At 39.0% G+C, this 19,635-nt stretch overlaps 1 protein-coding gene across 1 annotated transcript in view; it reads right to left on the minus strand.

Annotated features, from left to right (window-relative positions):
- LOC121265244 (regulatory-associated protein of TOR 1-like) overlaps nt 1-1,034 on the minus strand; it is a 36,058-nt gene extending 35,024 nt beyond the window's left edge. The window contains 1 exon segment of the mRNA XM_041168793.1: nt 288-1,034. Coding sequence (XP_041024727.1) covers nt 288-590 — 303 coding nt within the window. The 5' untranslated portion in view covers nt 591-1,034.
- Nucleotides 1,035-19,635: the final 18,601 nt, after the last annotated feature.

Consider the following 19,635-nt stretch of genomic DNA (forward strand, 5'->3'; position numbering starts at 1 on the left):
CCAACGAACGTTAACACTGAAACAGGCAAAATTAGAAAGGCAAAATTCAGCTTCCGTAATCAAGAAATGCCACAACTATCCTCAATTAATAGATTCAAACTAAAACTAGCCCATAGTTTACGGCATTAGGCACTCCAGATAAGGTTTTCATTGAGATCTTATAGTTGTGACAGAGATGAACAATAAGATCAATTTCTGCCAAATTATCGAACAAACGTGACCATGAGAGCAACTTCAGCATCCACGAAAACAAAAGTAGTAGTAGCAAGAGAGACTTGGGGGCTTACTCGGTCCTTAGGCCGCCATTTCGAGACCAACCCGTTATCAGAAGGGCCGGTGGGCACACACCCTTCGAAGGCCTCGTGACGAAGCTCATACAACACCTTGTTCTGTGGCAAGTAGGCCATGCTGGTCGTGGTGGAAGCCGAGGCATTGCCATGACTAGTGCTGGCAGTCTCCGAATCCTGTCTATACGAGCCGAAATCCGCGTCTTCGTGGCTCGAAGCGCACTCGTCGAAGTGGTTCGAGACCACCGCCGTCATAACCGAAGATTGCGAATACCTAGACGCCATCAAATCACCCAATGCCATTCAAATCCCCAAACCCCTCAAAGCGCAAACCAAACCAAATGCCCTAACCGGAAAACCATACTAGTTAGAAATGGACCACCAAACCCAGGGCTTTTGGGGAGGAGCGAATTAGGATCGGGAGGATTGAGAGAGATGGATATGGATAGAAGGAGAGAAGAAGAAACTAAGCCAATCTAATCAACGAAGCCGCTGAACCAGCGGCGCATGGAGATTCGTCTGAGAAAAGCGAGAGAATCCAGCTCGGAAGACCCTAGGAAAAGAAATAAAGGTTTCTGAAAGCTCCAGAAACCCTAAGCCCGAAGAGGATGATGGAAGCGCATACGGCAGTGGCGGCGACCAAAAACAAGAAATATCTCTCAAAATTAGGACTTTTGAGAAAGAAAACTGATAAGATTGTCTCTGCGTGTTTACGTGCGCGCTCTTGTTGGTGTATTAGTGTGGCGTCTTTCCCTTTTTCTGTTTTTATGCATTCAAGTTTCAGCTCAATTCACAATAAGTTAAAAATTAAATAAAATATTATTTTTTAATATTATTATTATTTTAAAATTTTAAAAAATTATAATAATTATATAAGATAAATTTAAAATTCAAAAGTACTTATCTCTCTATTTTAAATAAATAAATAAAACTTTTAGATTAGATTTAGATAGGAAATTAAGATTAAATGAATTGAAATTAAAATTAAAAGTTGAATAAAATATTATTAAAATATTATTTTTTAATATTATTATTATTTTAAAATTTGAAAAAATTAAATTGTTTATTATATTTTATGTAAAAATTTATAGAAGCTGTAATAATAAGATGAGATGAATTGAAAGTATTTTTCAATCTAATCTGAACCTCAATTATTGCTCGTTGCCCCTGGTCCCGATAATTTTTCAAACAGGTTATTCATTCTTACCTCTCATGTGAAGAAGGGGATTTTCGTTTGAATTGTAAAATGGTATCATCTCATTTTATCTTATTACATCTTATCTCAACATTAAAATATCATAAATACAAATACTTTTTAATTTTTAATTTTTTTATCTAATTATTACAACTTTTTCAAATTTTTAAATAAAATACAAAAAACAATTCAATTTTTTTAAATTTCAAAACAAAAATTATATTATAACTTTATAATGTGTTTATTCAATTTTCTCTCTTTTTTTTTTTTCCAAAATCTCATAAAATATTTTAACTCAAACCATTTCATTACTATTCACAAATTATTTTATTATTATTTATAAATTTTTTATCTTATTTCATTTCATCTCAATATTAAAACAAGACCAAAAGGTACTATCCAAAGAACTCTAGCCGGTTCAAAACCCCCAACTTCTAAGATTGTTGTGGTTTTATTTGGTAAGTAAACTCATCTCAAATCATTTCAACTCATTAATACAATTTTTTCAAATCTCAACATAAAATATAATAAATAATTTAATTTTTTTAAATCATAAAATAATAATAATATTAAAAAATAATATTTTAATAATAATTTATTATCTCAACTCAATATTCGTACACAGTCTTAATATTTGTCACGCCATCCAAAGTAAGGGTTCCGTCACGTGCAATGCCTATCATCGGAGTTTTGAGCGCCATATGTCGGCCGCATGGATCCAGCACATCGATATTTTTGGGCCTTAGATTTTTAAAATGTAATCCATCTACGCCCCTCCACGGTCGGCGCATGGATCCCGCACGTTGATACAAACATGCATGTTTCTCAGACGCTTGTGAAACTGTAATCAATTCAATCTTCCGTTCGTTTCTATCTTGCTGCATTTCTCTAAAATCTAGAGTTGACATACTCTTCTATCCAAATTTGTCGAGAGAATAGGAAGACCTTCTTCAATCACAACAACTAACTCAGAAATAGTGCAACTCTATCTACGTCTCATGACTGCAGTGGAAATTTTGGACTCACCTTTTTGAAGATTGCCAACAAAAACCAGTTTCATGAATGATTTTCTCTCATACCATACTACAGTGTATTGATAAAGAGGGTACGAGACTTGGGCTACAGTTTACTGTATTTTAGATTATGATAATAACATCATTTGCTTATCAGAAAAATAAAATCAATAAAGACTTTATTTGAATGACAAACTATCTTCTTTGCCAATGTTTGGATGCTAGTGAAAATCATCTATAGTAAAGTAATTTTTCATCTATAGCAAGAATGTTTTTATCATTACTCATATTTTTTAACACTTTTTCTGCCACAAAGTCACTTGTTGGATTCATGGCATGACCAGAAAAGATTTATAATGAAAATGCATTTCGGTTTGAAATGAAAGTAATAATATTATATTATATTATAGGTAGAAGCCATTGACACATCATTGTCGTTTCGGTAATAAACAGCTCAGCAATGGTACATTTGTACATGCGTACAATGGAGGTGTCAATAAAGTTGCTTACATTTGAAGGGGAATGATGTTGGGGCCAGCTGCCTTCTTTATTTTTTCGCTATAAAATTAATAATCTCTCTCTCTCTCTTATTTGCAAAAGTTTCTTTATTTTTTCGCTGTAAAATTAATAATCTCTCTCTTATTTGCAAAAGCTTCTCTTGTTCCATCAAAGAAGCCTATATTTTTTTTTTAAGCAAATAAATTTTATTAGAATCAGAAAAGATGATATATGAGTAAAAAGTGAGGTCCCCAACAAACGCTCCAATATAATAATCACAGTACAAAAGTAATAGAAAGAAGAAAAATAAAATGGATATTAGGACTAATTTCTTGGTCTCCACCCAGGCCCTACAAAGAGGGCACCGTCTTAAAAGATGATTTTTAAGTAAGATATCGCTGAAAGCAGTGTAAACTGTGGGTACACTGTAATTTATTATCTTGAGATATTTTTGGAAGAGATCTGTGATTTCTTTTTCAAGATCATCGGTTAGGAAAAACGATAACATAATAATAGACCGGTATCAAATGGACAGATCTGCAGCAGATTATCTGTCTTCCCACGCCTCTGTGGTGGTGCGTGGTGGCCACGCGCTGATGGTTGGGAGGTGAGTTAGGAACCTGCTAGTATGGTGTGTGTAGCCAACAGAGTCATTGAGGCGCGGCGGCGCATGAAGTCCACGTGCGGAATCAAGCCCCGCGTGAGGGTCATGCGCCGAGATTTTTGGCGCAGTTCTATATCGTCCCAGTAGATCAGCGGCAGTAGGGTGGCGTGGTGGGGCGCGTGTCGACTGATGGTGGCCGAAGTGCAGATCTGAAGAAAATTGGACCGGTGGAAGGGAGGAGAGGAAAAAAAAACACTACCATGGAAGCATATTCACACAGTGGAAAAGAAGTAGAGATGGAGAGGAGGGTGGAAAGCATATTACAACTCTCACCCTCCTCTCCGGCGGAGGCACTCTTATTAGAGATTTGAGTTTTCTAGAAAGAAGGAAAAGCTTCTCTTTCTAAAGAATGAAAATACTAGTTCCCTTTACAGATCAAAGAAGCCTATATTGATAATTTATTCCAGTGTGATATTTGTTTAGAATTGAAGTAATTACAATGAACAATAAAGTTGTTGGACCATAAGTTTGTTTTTAGTGATCGTAATAAGTAATATTATGGACACACTTCTATCGATTACAGAAAGTAACATCTTTATTTTTCAGTGCGATCGAGGTTACTCTAACTCGAACTTAAGATCTCTGAATCTAACTTTACTTTTTGAACAAAAAGTTGTCAATCTACTTAAAACCAATTGGTATTGTTATGGACGTGTTTCACCGTCGCCACCTCATAGTCACTTGCAACCAAAGAGTAGACAGCTTGGGGGTTCGATGGAACACTTTCGATGCCTAAGTCAGCCACTGAAAGTAATAATGTAATTCTCAAGAATCAGATCCCTTTCACGTACCTGGGTTCTCCCCTTATATAGAACTTTCTGAACCGTCCTCATTCTTTTGGCGATAATGATTATCGATTATTCAAATTTAAATCTAAATATGAAGGTTCATCCCTTAGTGAATTTGAATGATAACCATTTTTATCTTCTACCGTCGCTTGGTAGTTATCCAGTCGGTATTGGCAGTGGGTTAGGCCCTCTCGGTATTGATTGGGCCTTTCGATAATGGGGCAAAACTCAGGCATAAGCAAAGGCCCAGGCCCATGTGGTGCTAACCGGTCAGGATGTCCTCTCCAGTTACCCCGTAAAGTCTCATTACGCATGGCGTGATGGGACTTGAATCCGTGCGCCGTTTCATTTTTCGAGGCGTGTGTCAGGGTGCCATTTCGTTTCCATTTCCTTTGTACATCAACCGTCAATTCACCTCAACTCGTATTTAATGCTCCTTGGGGTCTTGTTTTCCCTCATCTTTTAAACTTCTTTCTCTTTCACGTTTCTTGCTTAGCTTTCTGAGTTCTTGCTTACCGTTCTAGGCAATCTTTCCCCTTTTTCTTCCTCGACTTCTCTTCTTCATTCATGGCTTCTTCTTCTTCTTCCAAAGGCAAGACTGTGGTTATTGCTCGCGGCCCTTCACCACCCCACGACTCCTCTCCTCGAGCTGCCATTGCTCCTCCAGTATCTATATTCGTGGGTTCTCGATGGTCTTTAACTATTTTTTTTCGCAAATTGGAGAACGCTTGAAACAACTTCAATATTCCCAATTTTGTTGGTTTGAATGTACTCACTCCAAACCAGAAAGCTATTGATGTGAAAGGTATGGTCATTTATGTTGCCCTTTATTTTGCCATATTTACCATAGGGCTTCAATTTCCCTTCGTGTGACTAGTCTGCGACATGTTAGACGTCCTAGGGCTCGCCCTTGCTCAATTGGTGACCGACGCCTGCAGAATTTTGATGGCTTGTTGTGTTTTGTGGTGAAGGGTACTGGAACCCGTGGGCAATTAGTACCCTGACCTAACAACCCGTGAGTTTTTGTCCCTACATGGATTTAGGCATTTGGAGGGGAACCTTTGTAGTTTTAGATCCTGTAGCAAGAGCGCAAGTACTCTCATGCAAAAGATTGGACCAACAAATTTTTCTTGCTCTCTGACTCGGATTGTGAATTTTCCGCTGATGAAGCTCCCAGTTGGGAATTTCCTATTAGGACCTGTTGGTCTCCTGTTCCCGATGGGGATGATTTTGAGATTATTTTTTCCCCACGTGAGGAGGCCCAAGTGAAGTTAGTAGATGCTTGGGCCCAAGCTCATTCCAATTTATGCTTTTCGAATGTATTTTTGACCCCCAACAATATTGAAAAGTTTCAAATGGTTCCTAGTATGGACCATATATCAAGATGTGAGTTTTGGGTGCCCCTCGCCAGCGGGTGATTTAAAGAGGAAAAGCTGTCCTAGTGCAAATGGGCCAAAGAAGAGAAAACTCAAGAGGGCTCGTGTTTCACCTCGTTTCGATGAGTCCATCTCATCAAAACGTGACTCCTTACCTCCACTTGCGTCGAGTGAAGGTATTAAGTTGGCTCCTTTTTGGGAGGAACCGAGCGAAACGGTGCCCTAGGTGAATGGAGGTATTAAATTGGCTCATCCTCGGGCAAAACCGAGTGAAACGATATCCCAAGTGAGTGGGAGCACCAAGTCGGCGGCTCCTTGGGAGAAACCGAGTAAACTAACTACTTTTGTGGTGCCACCAACTCTTTTCTTGGATGATGTGATGGCTTTAGCAAAAGAAGAAGACTTTGAGACCATAACTGCGGTGAAGGTTGCTGCTCAGCATTCAACCACAGTAGCGGCTGACTTGCAAAAGAAAGGCAATGACATCCCTTTGGAGGATGACGTCGTCCTTTTGAATCCCGACTTGCTTATAGTGCCTCCATCTACTCAAACGAACTTCCAATCTTTCGAGGCTCCTCTGCTTACATTGTCTTTGTCCTTGCATGCCACTGCTCAATCCCTTGATGTTCCTACGGAATCTCCTCGGGTGGAACATGTCGAGGAGGATCAAGTCGAGAGCAGCAATCTCTAGTTTGCCTCTTGCTTCGACAATTTCTGGTGGAGTTACTCCCGACTTGCCTTTTGTATTCTTAGCACTTTCTCTTACTAGTGGGAGCAAGGTTTCGATCCCTTCTCCTCCCTTTAGTATTTCTCCTAAGGGAAAGGGCGAGCCATCCCTGATTGTTCCTGAGGAGGACCTTCAAGTTAATCAGGCACCACCTCATCGAGATGAAGCTTAAGTGTGTTTGGGTCCTCGTGTTGATGCACTTGCTGACATTCCTTCTATCATTCCTCCTGGATAGGTTGAGGGAGCTTCTCCTCGGGGAATTTTTGCCAACACTCCTTTTCAAGTCTTTAATCCGAGAGGATCTTCTAGTCCTCATCTGTCGGGCTCTTCGCCATCCTCAAATGCTCGCCGTGAAGAGGCTTCTAACGCCGCCATTCAACATCTCTGAAATATTGTTGCACCGGTAATCTTTTGCACCCATTTTTCTTTTTTCTGTATACTTTTTTTCATCAGTTTTGAAGAGATTTTTTTTAGGGGGTTGATCACCTTGCTGCTGACTTGGTAGATGATAGGTTACATCTAGAGGAGGAAATGGATCAAATGGCTAATGAGTTGACCCAGCTGGAAACTCGTTCCAGCACGGCTGATGACGAATTGGCTGCTCTCCATGCACAAGTTGATTCACTTCGAGAAAAGTTGGCAAGTTCTGTTGCGGACGCCGATTACTATCATCAAGAAGTGACTGTACTTGGGAGGGAGCGAGATGATCATGCTACTTGCCTAAACCGAGCGAAGATGGCTGAGCAGAAGCGAGATGACTTTGCAGCTCACCTTCGCCAGACAAAAATAGCTGTGCAGGAACAGGATGATTTGCCTGCTTGCCTTCGTCAAGCAGAAGTGGCCATGCAGGAGAGGGATGACTTGGCCGCCCAGGTGGAGGCCTTTAAAAAGAACGAGGTGAACTGGTCACTCGGGTGGAGCTCGCTTTGAAAGATCGACTTGGCTGCCAACTATGATCGGGAGAAAGTAGAGCTTGAAGAAATAAAGGTGGCCAAGTCTGACTACGCCTCTCACCTGGTTTCTCTCGAAAATGAGTAGTGAGAACTAACCATAAAGTTAGGTGTAGGGGAAGGCGTGAAAGCTGAGGCTGAGAAGACTCTGACTGAGGTGAAGAAACATCTCACAAATAGTGACCATGAGTATCTTCAACTTAGTGCAGTTGTTGATTCTACCAAAAAGAAAATCTCTATTTTAGAGAAAAAGGTGTCTGAGCTGACTCTTGCTTTGGAGAATTCCCAACAAGACCTTAATTGGGTTTTTCCCCAACTGGCAGCCGCTTCCAAAGTTCGGTCGCGAGCTTGGGGTATAGGCTTCAAACTTGGTGTAAAACAAATTCGCGAGCTTCTCCTTTGCAAACCCGAGACAAACATGTACACTTTGGACTGGAAATCTATTTGTGCCAGTGATGTTGCTCTTCATGTTTGTGACTCCTTTGGTCGAGCTAAGATGCTAGATGCTTTCTCTCACTCATCCTAAGACTTTTGTATTTTGAAGGCTTTGCGTGAAATGACATTGTGTTGTTATTTTTAAAGTTTTGTAACCCGTAAGGGAACAACTTAACTTTTTTGATGCCTTGTACACCATGAAATTTTGTTTATTGGATATTAAGCATCCTTTTCGACCACGTCGCTACTAGGCGAGAAGGTGCTAACGGGATATCCTTCGACCGTTTTATCTCTAAGTATTAGAATAGTGGGAGAATCTCTCGACCACATCACCTTTTGGAGATAATGTGTTAACGAGAGATCTCTTGACCATTTTACCTTTAGTATTGGTTAGTGGGAGGGTCCCTCGACCACGTCACCTTTTGGGGAGAATGTGTTAACGGAAGATCTCTCAACTGTTTTACCTTTAAGTATTAGGCTAGTGGGAGAGTCCCTCGACCACGTCACCTTTTGGCGAGAATGTGCTAACTGGAGATCCCTCCACTGTTTTACTTTTAAGTATTAGGCTAGTGGGAGGGTCTCTCGACCATGTCACCTTTTGTGGAGAATATGTTAACAGGAGATCCCTCGACCATTTTACCTTTAAGTATTAGGCTAGTGGGAGAGTCCCTTGACCTCGTCACCTTTCGGCGAGAATGTGTTAACGGGAGATCTCTCAACCGTTTTACCTTTAACCTTTAGGTCTTGGCCACGTTATTTGAATTTTTCAAAAAGTTAAGAAAAATTTGGGAAACATGTGCATGTATTTATTATTGAAAATGATGTCAATAAGTAAATCAACAAATGAAAAATTTACATATATTTCCCTTAGACGTGGTACTTTCGTAAATGTTCTGCATTCCATGATTGGGGTAGCTCACGGCTCGCAGCATCTTTGAGATGGTAAGCTCCCGATCTGTGGCTTGCTACTACAACATAAGGGTCTTCCCATCATGGGCCTAATTTTCCTTCGACACTGGTTTCCTTCAGCATTAAATCGCCAATTTTGAAAGATTTGGGCCTCACTCGGTTGTTGAAGTATTGCTTTGCTTTCTTTTTAGAAGCTGTAACTCCGGCCTCTGCATCCGTCCTTATCTTTTCCAACAAATCTAGGTTTTCTTCCAACCATGCCGCATTCGTTTATGGATCAAAGCTTTTTCTTCTATAGCTTGGTAACTTAACCTCCACTGGTATCATGGCATCACTTCCATATGCTAGGGCGAATGGCGCTTCGCCCGTTGAGGTCTTTGGTGTTGTTCTGTAAGCCTATAAAGTCTCCGGGAGCTCATTGGCCCACAACCCCTTTTTATCGTCCATCTTCTTTTTCAATATCCCCACGATGGTTTTATTGGTTGCTTCAACTTGCCTGTTTGCCTGGGGGTGGCCTGGGGAAGAATACTTGACTTTGGTTTCTAGCTCCGCACACCATTGGCGATAATGTTCTGAATCGAACTGTCATCCATTATAAAAAATGATACACTGAGGTATCCCAAATCTACACACTACTGCCTTCCACAGGAACTTCGTCACACTTTGGGCTGTTATTGTTGCCATTGCTTCAGCCTCTGCCCACTTCGTAAAGTAGTCAACGGCTACGATTATGAACTTGGTTCCTCCTTTGCTGTGGGGCATTGGGCCTACTAGGTCTACTCCCCCACTGGGCGAACGACTACGGTGAAGTTATAGATTGCAACTCCTTAGGGGTTGCGCTTGGAATTGGTGCATGAATCTAGCACTGGACACTTTTTTCATGAACTCATTTGCATCTTTGAGTGTGTTTGGCCAATAATATCATGTCCTTACAATCTTTACGGCGAATGATCGTCCTCCCAAATGGCTCCCGCATATCCCCTCGTGTATTTCCTTCATCACGTATTTTGCATCCTCCTTTGTTACACATCTTAATAATGGGTTTGAAAAACCCCGCCTATAAAGTACCCCGTCTACCATAATAAATCAGGTCGCCCTGTTTTTTAACTTCCTTGCCTTTTCCCAGGATGGGGGAAGATCACTCGTCTCTAAATACTTTCTTATATCATCAGTCCATCCTGGCATATTCTCTCCAATCTGCAAAAGTTCCTATCCTACTGCCGGACTGGCTACCGTTCTTAGATCAACCTTCCACTGCAATGCCTCTTCCTGTTTTGCTGAGGTTGCTCGTGTTAACCAATCAGCCTTGAAATTATCTCCTCGAGATATTTTCTCGATTCGAAAGTATTTGAGGCATTTGCATTGTTCCTGAACCTGGTGGAGATATTTTATCAGTTTGACCCCATCGCCAAATATTCCTCGGTGATTTACCTGACTACTACCTGCAAATCGGCTTTCATTTCAATCTCCTCGCCCCTTAACACCCTTGTTATAGCTAAATCGACGAGCACTGCTTCGAATTCGGCTTCGTTGTTTATTACTTTGAAATCTAACCGTACGGCGTGGTACGACTCTTTTTCTTCGCTTGTCACCACATATATACCAACTCCTCCCCTGCTCGGCAGGATGACCCATCCGCATACACTTGCTATGACTTCTTCTCGGGGGATTTAAGGATTTCTTCTCTAAAATTTGAAAATCTGCCACAAAGTCTGCTAGAATCTGCCATTTAACAGCTCCTTTAGGCACATAACTGATGTCATACTCACTTAACTCGATAAACCACTTGACCAGTCATCCTGAAGTATCTGGCTTCTATAATACCTTCTGCAAAGATGATGAGGTAATTACTTTTATAAGATAAGCTTGGAAATAAGGTCGTAATCTCCTTGCCGCTACTACCACGGCGAAGGCGACTAACTCAACCTTTGGATACTTGGCCTCGGCTCCTCTCAGGGCCCTGCTTACGTAATATACTGGCTTTTGTTCCTTCCCCTCTTCTCGTACCAATGCTGCTGATATAGTGTCTAGGGTCACTGCCAAGTACAACGACAATGGCTCTCCTTACTTGGTGTGGCTTAGCAATGGCGGGTTAGTCAAATATTCTTTCAGCTATGTAAACGTCTCCTTGCACCTGACATCCCAATCTTATACTTTTTTAAGCACCTGAAAGAAAGGAAGACATTTATTTGTTGATCGGGATACAAACTTGTTAAGAGCTGTTATCTTTCCCACTAGTTTTTGCACTTTGTTCAGATTCATGGGCGACTTCATCTCTATTATTGCTCTAAGTTTCTCAGGATTTGCTTCGATTCCTATTTCTGACACTATAAATCTGAGGAATTTTCTCGATTGCACTTCGAATGAACACTTGGTTGGGTTGAGCTTCATCTGATATCACCGTAAAACCTAGAAAGCCTCCTCAAGGTCCTTTACATGCTGGGCAAACTCCATACTCTTTACTAATAGTTCATCGACATATACTTCCATGTTTCTCCCGATCTGGTCTTCAAACATTTTGTTTACTAACCTCTTATAAGTTGCCCCAGCGTTTTTCAAACCGAAGGGCATCACCTTATAGCAATATAGCCTTTGGTCAGTTATGAAAGCGATATTTTCTTGATCAACTTATTCATCCTGGTTGTATCCTGATAAGCGTCCAAAACTTAACATTTTATGTCCTGTTGTTGCATCTACTATCAGATCTATCTGTGGGAGTGGAAAACAGTCTTTCGGGCAAGCTTTATTGAGATCGGTGAAATCTACGTACATTCGCCACTTTCCGTTGGACTTCTTCACCAATACCACGCTGGACAAACATTCTGAATATTGTGCTTCTCTGATGAATCTCATTGCCAGTAACTTATCCACCTCCTCTGCGATTGCTTCATACTTCTTGGTGCTAAGTTTCTCTTTTTTGTTTAACTGGGTCACCTTTAGGTCCACGCTTAACTTGTGCTTGATGATCTCCTCGCTTATCCCGAGTATATCCTTATGACTCTATGCAAACACATCTTTATGGTCTAAAAGGAAGTCTATCAACTGCTGCCTTTCTTCTCTTGTTAGTTTGGTCTCTATCTTCACATGGCTCTTAGGGTGACCCTGTTCAAGAGTGACCAACTCCAGGGGCTCATCTGCTTCCCCTTGCCTCAAGGCGCCTTCATCTCTAGTCTTTAATTCAATCATTAGTACATGGGGTGGTGGTGGGAAGATCGCACCTACCCCTTCCTCAGTATCCACAACACTTACCTCTACTTGTCCTTGCCTGAGTTCTTGTACGTAACACTCTCTGGCCAGGACTTGTTCTCCGCGTACCTTGCATATTTTAGCTCTTGTCGGGAATTTCATTTTTAAATGATATGTCGAGGTAATTGCCTTTATGGCATTCAACTTAGGTCACCCAATGATTGCATTATATGTTGACTGAGTCCTTATTACTAAAAACTCAGTCACAGTAGTGGCGACATGGGGGTCTGTGCCTATGGATATTGGCAATGCAATGGATCCCATAGGATGTATCGTGTCTCCAATAAACCCTTTTAACATAATTGGTGTCGGTTTCAATCAATCCACATCAATTCCCATTTTGCTAAAGGCGTCCTAGAATAGGATGTCCACCGAACTTCCATTATCAATCAATATTTTTCTTTTGGTGAAATTCGCCACTAGCATCGTTACTATGAAGGCATCGTCGTGAGGATATACAACCCTTCGACAGTCCTCGTTGCCAAAAGATATTATGGGGGATATGTATTCTCGGGGTTGTTTGACAGGTCTTTCTACGTTATAAATTTCTTCATACCTCGCCCATCTTGAGTATGCTTTTCCTTTCGAGGAGGCTAGGCCACCTCCAACATACTCGTCGGCGATCATATGTATCTCACCCAATGGTGGGTTTTTTTGATTTGTGTCCATTCTTGGTCTTCGATCCCGAGGTTCATGCGACCTCTTTCTCTTCTTGGTGATTCTTGTCACCTTGGACTCTCACTCCTTTGTTTTTTGTACTCGGGCTTTCAATTGTTTGAATGCCATGGGGGGTAGCGTTCTGGGTGATTAGGCGTTCCAACTCGCCACTGTCTTTCATATCTTTTATTTTTCGCTTCAAGTTTTGGCAATCCTCAGTTCTATGCCCCATTGTTTTATGATACGTGCAATACTTCTCGGTTTGACGCCCCATTGTCGTCCTCTTGTACTTCATCTTTTACTTTGTCCCGATTATGCGCACTGGAGTAGTGCAGATAATCGTCATTATGTCTTCTTAAATTATTATCGCGCCTTAAGTTATGTTGGTCTCTCCTTGCCTTTTGAACCCCATCTCAGTCTTCCTCTGACCTTCTTTCGGTTCCCGCTCGCTCATTCTTTCAAGTAGGGTAGTTAAGGCGATAAGTGTCTTCAGCATTAATAAAATCATCATACCTGTCCATAAATTCTTGCAACATGGAAGGGGTTTTCCTGGCCAGTTTGGCCATGAAAGGGCTCCTTGGCTAAACACCTCCGAGCAATGTTGCCAGCATAATTTTCTCGTCCTGATCGTCGGCTGTCATCTTCTCCTTGTTGAAGCGTGTTAAATATGCTTTTGAACTTTCTTCCTCTCTGTTTAACAGTTAACAAATACGCAGCTGGCCTTCTGCGCATTCTACTCGCTATGAATTGGGTTAAGAACTGCCAGCCTAGTTCCTCAAAACTTTCTATGGGACCTGGTTATAGTGCTCTGAACCATACTCTCATCGATCCCTTTAAAGTCAAAGAGAAAGCCCTTCACGCAATTTCTCCCGGGAATCCGTGAAGCATCATATGGGCTTTGAAAGTTTCAAGATGCTCCACTGGATCCTTGGAGCTGTCATACAGATCTACTGACGGGATCTTAAATTTTGGAGGTAGAGGCACCGCCATAATTTCTGCGGAGAACGACAGATTTATGCTGGATAGCAACTGGTCAACTGAAGAGGACGTTCCTATCTTTTTTGCGATCTCCTCATACTCATCCATCAGGCTGCGCATATTGTGGTGCAGCTTCTTTGTTTCCTCGTCCTCTTGGTGGTCCTTACCAACACTCTTACTGTTTGCTTCCACTTCCACCCTGTCAACCTGACTGGGTGTCGCATCCTCTCCTGATGACTAGTTCCGTGATTTGAGAGCTTCATTCTCTTTTTGTAGCGAGTCAATATCTGTGGTAAGCTTCTTTATTATCTCCTCTATTTTCGTAAGTCTTCCCTCCATGTTCTATGAAGTTTCTCCCTGATCTCTAGTTGCCTAAGACCTAGTGGTGGTGGGCATGTGAAAAGCACACTGATTGTGAGACGTAGAATCCCACAGACGACGCCAACTGTTATGGACGTATTTCACTACCGCCACCTCACAATTACTTGAACCAAGTAGTAGATAGCTTGAGGGTTCGGTGGAACACCTCTGATGCCTAAGTCAGTCACTGAAAGTAATAATGTAATTATCAAGAATCAGATCCCTTTCACATACCTGGGTTCTCCCCTTATATAGAGCTTTCTGAACCGTCCTCGTTCTTTTGGTGATAATGGTTATCCATTATTCAAATTTAAATCTGGATATGAAGGTTCATCCCTTAATGAATTTGAATGATAACCGTTTTTCTCTTCTACCGCCGCTAGGTGGTTACTCGATATTGGCAGCAGGCTGGGCCCTCTCGGTATTGATTGGGGGTTTCGGTAATGGGGCAAAACTCAGGCATAAGCAAAGGCCCAGGCCCATGTGGCGCTAACCGGTCGGGATGTCCTCTTCAGGTATTATAGCATTCGACATCATATCATGCATGTCTAAATTAGAGCGAGTTTAATATCGAGGACACACCCAACCCTAACAAAAGCAATTTAATGACTTAATTCTTTATAATAGGTGAAATTGCTAGACCACCAAGTGATTGTCAAGACTTAGGTCCCGTTTGGATACAGAAATATTTCCAATCCATCTCATCTTATCTCATCATTGCAATTTTTCATACAAAATATAATAAACAATTCAACTTTTTCAAATTTTAAAACAATAATAATATTAAAAAATATTATTCTAACAATATTTTATTCAACTCATTTAAAACTATATCTTTTCATCCGTCTCATCTCACTATTTAAATGTAATTTTAGAATCCATTCTTATGAGCAAAATATAATATTGCATAGTTATCTAGATTAGTAATTCGTGAACTTAGGGTTGTTCATCCAACTTGACCCGATCTGAAAATTCGTGTTCCGACTCGACTCGAATTAAGTGCATTCTGATTAACCAATTGGCTGATTTTACTCGAATAATCGATTGCCCGATTAAGAAATACATTTAAAATAATCGGATATTCAGACCCGCCCCCCTTTTTTTTAGTCTTTAATAGCAGTAAGCAGTCTTTCTCGGATATGAGGTTGAATACGTGGCCTAACAAACATCACTAGTACTTGAGTTTGCTTTAGAATAAGAAAGAACTAAGAAGTCATGTCGTCCATTAAACTCATTTTATATTTGTAATTCTTTAATCTTTTATTTCTTGTCGTGTTCTTCATTTTATATTTGCTTTCTCTTTAGAGTAAATGGGTTATCTGCAGAATCTTCAAGAAGATCTCAACTGGAAAGAAAACTCACGTTTCAGGGTTGGGTAGCCCGAGTTCCTATGCGGAAGACTTGCATCCTTCAGTGTTGCCTCGGTTGATAAACTCATCTCTGTACAACAACGAAATAAGAACCGGTTTTGGCGAGACATTTCACTTGACTTACTTCTTTGATTCAATGGAGGACCAAAAGATCAAAGAAGACATGGTTGAGAGCTTCGACACTCCTTTCTTAGCCGCCTCATCTTCCTCAAAGTCGTCTTATATTTCTTCTGCTCCCAACTCATTCGGCCACTATGCAAACACCGAAACTTTGCACTATCTAGATACCCAGTTCATGCATGAGCAGTACTCCTTATTAAGAATGTTACTCGAAAACAATGCTCCATACATGAAGCAGAATGCAAATGGAGAGTTCGCATGGTGTCCAACCACGATATGGCTCAAAGGTATTTTGAAGATCAAGAGTCTGGAGAAAATCAAAGAATGAAGATGGGAGGGAAGTCACGGAGATTGGATTCTGAAAAAAATGAAGGCTAAATTTACAGGTATCGGTTAATTATCCGATTCCGAACCGGTTTCAAACGGAATAAATCGGAAGCGGAACACTCCACTCGTTTCCTGTTTTGGGTTGGCTAAATCGGGTCGAGTCGGTTCGAAAGATTGGTTCGGGTACGGAACACGGGTTATATGTTCAGCCTTACGTGAGCTGATAAGTTAGATGTCAGTATATGCCTTTTAACTTGTGTGTATATATGTATATATATAAGAATTCTTTAATGGTTCAAAACAAACTGCAAGAAGTAGAACATCAAAGGACTACTCTTAATTACACTGATTGAGACTCGTCCGAACTTACCAAGAAATATGCATCCTGATGATAAGATCCTAAACAAAAGCATATGCCATGACGTTGGTTCTGTGACCTCATGATGATTTAGGGTACTAATTAATCAGAAGCACACGCTAAAGTTAAGCCTCAATTATTAAACCAATTGATCTCAAGAGCTAAACTCCAAAAGCATACAATATTGGCGCATGCACAGGCAGGCCAGCCGTCCATGTGCTTGTCACCGTCTCATCCCTTGTCCACCCATCCCCGTCATGTCTGGAGGATGTTCAAATCATCTCCCCTATATAACCTCTCTAATTAATTTGATTGTAACTCATGCTAAACACGACAATAATGTAATCATCGGTAATTGCATATTTTTTATTTTGATTACAACAGGTGAATCGATTACTTATTTTTATTTAATTAAAATTTTAAAATAAATAATGATTTTACTTGATATTAAAGCAGAGTTTAAAGCCTAACTTTACACTTATATTTTAATAGAACCTTGCTAGATACAAGTGGTTTGGTGTACCAAACTGCGTACCGACATTGACATTATTTTTTTTATTAAAACGAAAAATAAAAGAAGAAAAATTTTAAGAGAAGAAGAAAGTCTTCTATCTCATAAAATTATTTCCGTCTCAATTCATACCATTTCATTAAATTGATGCCTTACATGTCAGCATCGGTACACGGTTTGGTTCGCGAACTCGCTTGTAAAAAAAACTTTCCATTTTTTTAATATCTCGCTAATATCTTAACCCATTCGAGAATACTTACAAAATAGCGTATAAACATATTAGTTGTTCACTTGTTGTGGAAAGCCATTACAATTATAAAAAAAATAGACAAAACACTAATATTTTTTATAAGAATAATACTATACACCATATTCTAATTTTATTTTGATCATATTAAGTAATATGTAACACATTCATATCATTAGATGATAAAGAAGCATGTAATAGATGATCATTTAATAATAATAAATGTGTCATATTTTATTTAATAGAATGAAAATAGAATAATAGTATGTTGTATAGAATTTTCAAATAGTTGACGTAAAGGTCAGTCATATTGATAATGTATTTGATGTGTCATTAAATATACTTGCGTTAGATATTTTTAATAACATTTAAAGCCCCACAAAACCATTTGGTTGGCCATGAGTCTATATCCAAAGGTATGCATTGAAGGGCAACGCTGTCTTTAGCTGTGTAATTTATGGTACCCAAAACATGTATTTTTTTTTATTATTATAAATCAAAACATGTAATTATCAGGAAGCATGGAGCATTCTTATCAATATGTCGCTGACCATACAATATTTGAATAAACATAGAAAAAAAAGGAGTAAAATACGAAGGCGTGTCATGCATATCTAAAGTCGATATCATCCCTTTAATTTAAGATTAGTCTACATACAATTTATAAATAGGGACGGTTCATACAAGTTCATAAAGTTATGTTTACAAAAATTTTAAAATTACAATAATATCATTTTTAAAATGATGTTTTTTTTAATTTTTATTCATCAATGAGACTATACACACAATCTTTTACTTAAGACTGTAAAAAGAATTTCTCTTAATTTAATTTTAGAGATGTAATATGCTTTACGATTAAGTCAACATTACGATAATCAATAATTCTATTTGGAAGTCTTCCACCCCTATGACATAATTTAATTTGGAATATAAATTTTAAAATTTGAACTTTATAAATCAAATTATATCAAGTGAATAGTATGTACCGTAAAAACCTTCAAATAGTAATAGATAATACTTGGGCCACCGAGGATCCTTGCTCACTTTTTTTTACTTAATAGGTAAAGAAGTGTTTTTTTAAAGATTTTGTATTTTTTTTAAAATATTTAAAGGATTTAAAAAAATGTTTGAAAAAAACGTATATAAAAAAAAAAAAAAAAAAACACATTTTGCCTGCTCGGTGAGATCCTCAATAGCCGTAGCAGGATCCAATAGCAATTTACTATCTTACTGATTGTTCATCTGTCCTATAAAATTTTTCTCTCAACTCCATTTAAATACAAGATTCGTTTCATTTCATCTTATTTTATCATTACAATATAATCTATGTTTTTCTTTTCCACTCTTAACAACTTTGGATAGAACAAAAAGGCGCGTAGATGTTCAGATTTTTTTTTTTAAAAAAAAATCATTGATAGTATCATTGGAAGGAAAAAAAAACAATATATTAATTCACAAAAAGACGATATATAATAATGAGAACAATTTTGAACTAAAATGCAAAAATATATGGTCAATTTTTAGTCGGTGGAATTGGTCCGTGCCCGTGGGGTCTAATCCGAGCTGGATATCATCAACGAGGTCACTTTGCTGCATAAGATATCACTAATTAGTAATTACCCAATTCATGCATTTAAATAACAAGGGACGTGGTTGGGTCTACAACTATCGAGATTTTATTTATTTTTTTGTTTTATTATAAAAGGAAAAAAAAAAGGCATTTTGGGAATCAAGGCGTAAAGTGTCCCCTCCTCCCACATTCATTCCAAGACCTCAATTTCCATCACAATCCAGAGTCCTAAAGAAGACAAAGCATGTACATTTCAATATGTTCCAAGGGACAAGAGGCTGACCTAGAAGTCACAATATTCTATGAAAGAAAGCATTAATAATTTCACCTTCCCCCGCCACCTTTGATCCATACACAATGAAGAAAAGACCCCAAAAGAGTATCACCAGGCATACACAATCACTTCCATGTGTGTCCCAACAAGGTAGAGTTCTTCAAGCCCACCGCGCCATCAGAGGACATTTACCCCTCACTTTTAAATATAATTATGTAAATTGTTGTAAAAATTTTCAATTTTGTTATAATTCAAGTGTGTAATGAATCAATTTTGAGATATTTATAAGAAGAAATTTGTATAAACCCATTCGAAATACACGGCTACAAGGAATCAAACTTAAAGGTTCGAAGCCGCTTGCATAACATGAAGACTCCAAGTAATAATGTTATAGACAGATCCTTAGAAAATCAGTGAGGTGATTTTTAAAAGGGAAATACTCTAATCATAAAGGAATTATATAAAACTAATCTCACAAATTGATATGATTTTATGTGGTTCGTCAGATTATAAAGTTATTTTTATTGTAAAATATATCCAATAAATCAGATAAAACTACATCAATTTGTAAGATTATCTTTATATAATTCGTTTGTAGATATAACAATACTTTTTTTAAAAGGACACCTATGACTCATTTAGCACTATGCTTAATTATTAATACTATAAGACATTTGACTAACAAGGTAAAGAAAAGAGAGGAGTCAATACCCACTACTTAATCTTGGGTGATAATTTTTGAATTTTGAACATTAGAGGGCTCCTAATATAGACA

The sequence above is a fragment of the Juglans microcarpa x Juglans regia genome, chromosome 5D (assembly GCF_004785595.1).
Source record: "Juglans microcarpa x Juglans regia isolate MS1-56 chromosome 5D, Jm3101_v1.0, whole genome shotgun sequence".
In the NCBI taxonomy this organism is placed as follows: domain Eukaryota; kingdom Viridiplantae; phylum Streptophyta; class Magnoliopsida; order Fagales; family Juglandaceae; genus Juglans; species Juglans microcarpa x Juglans regia.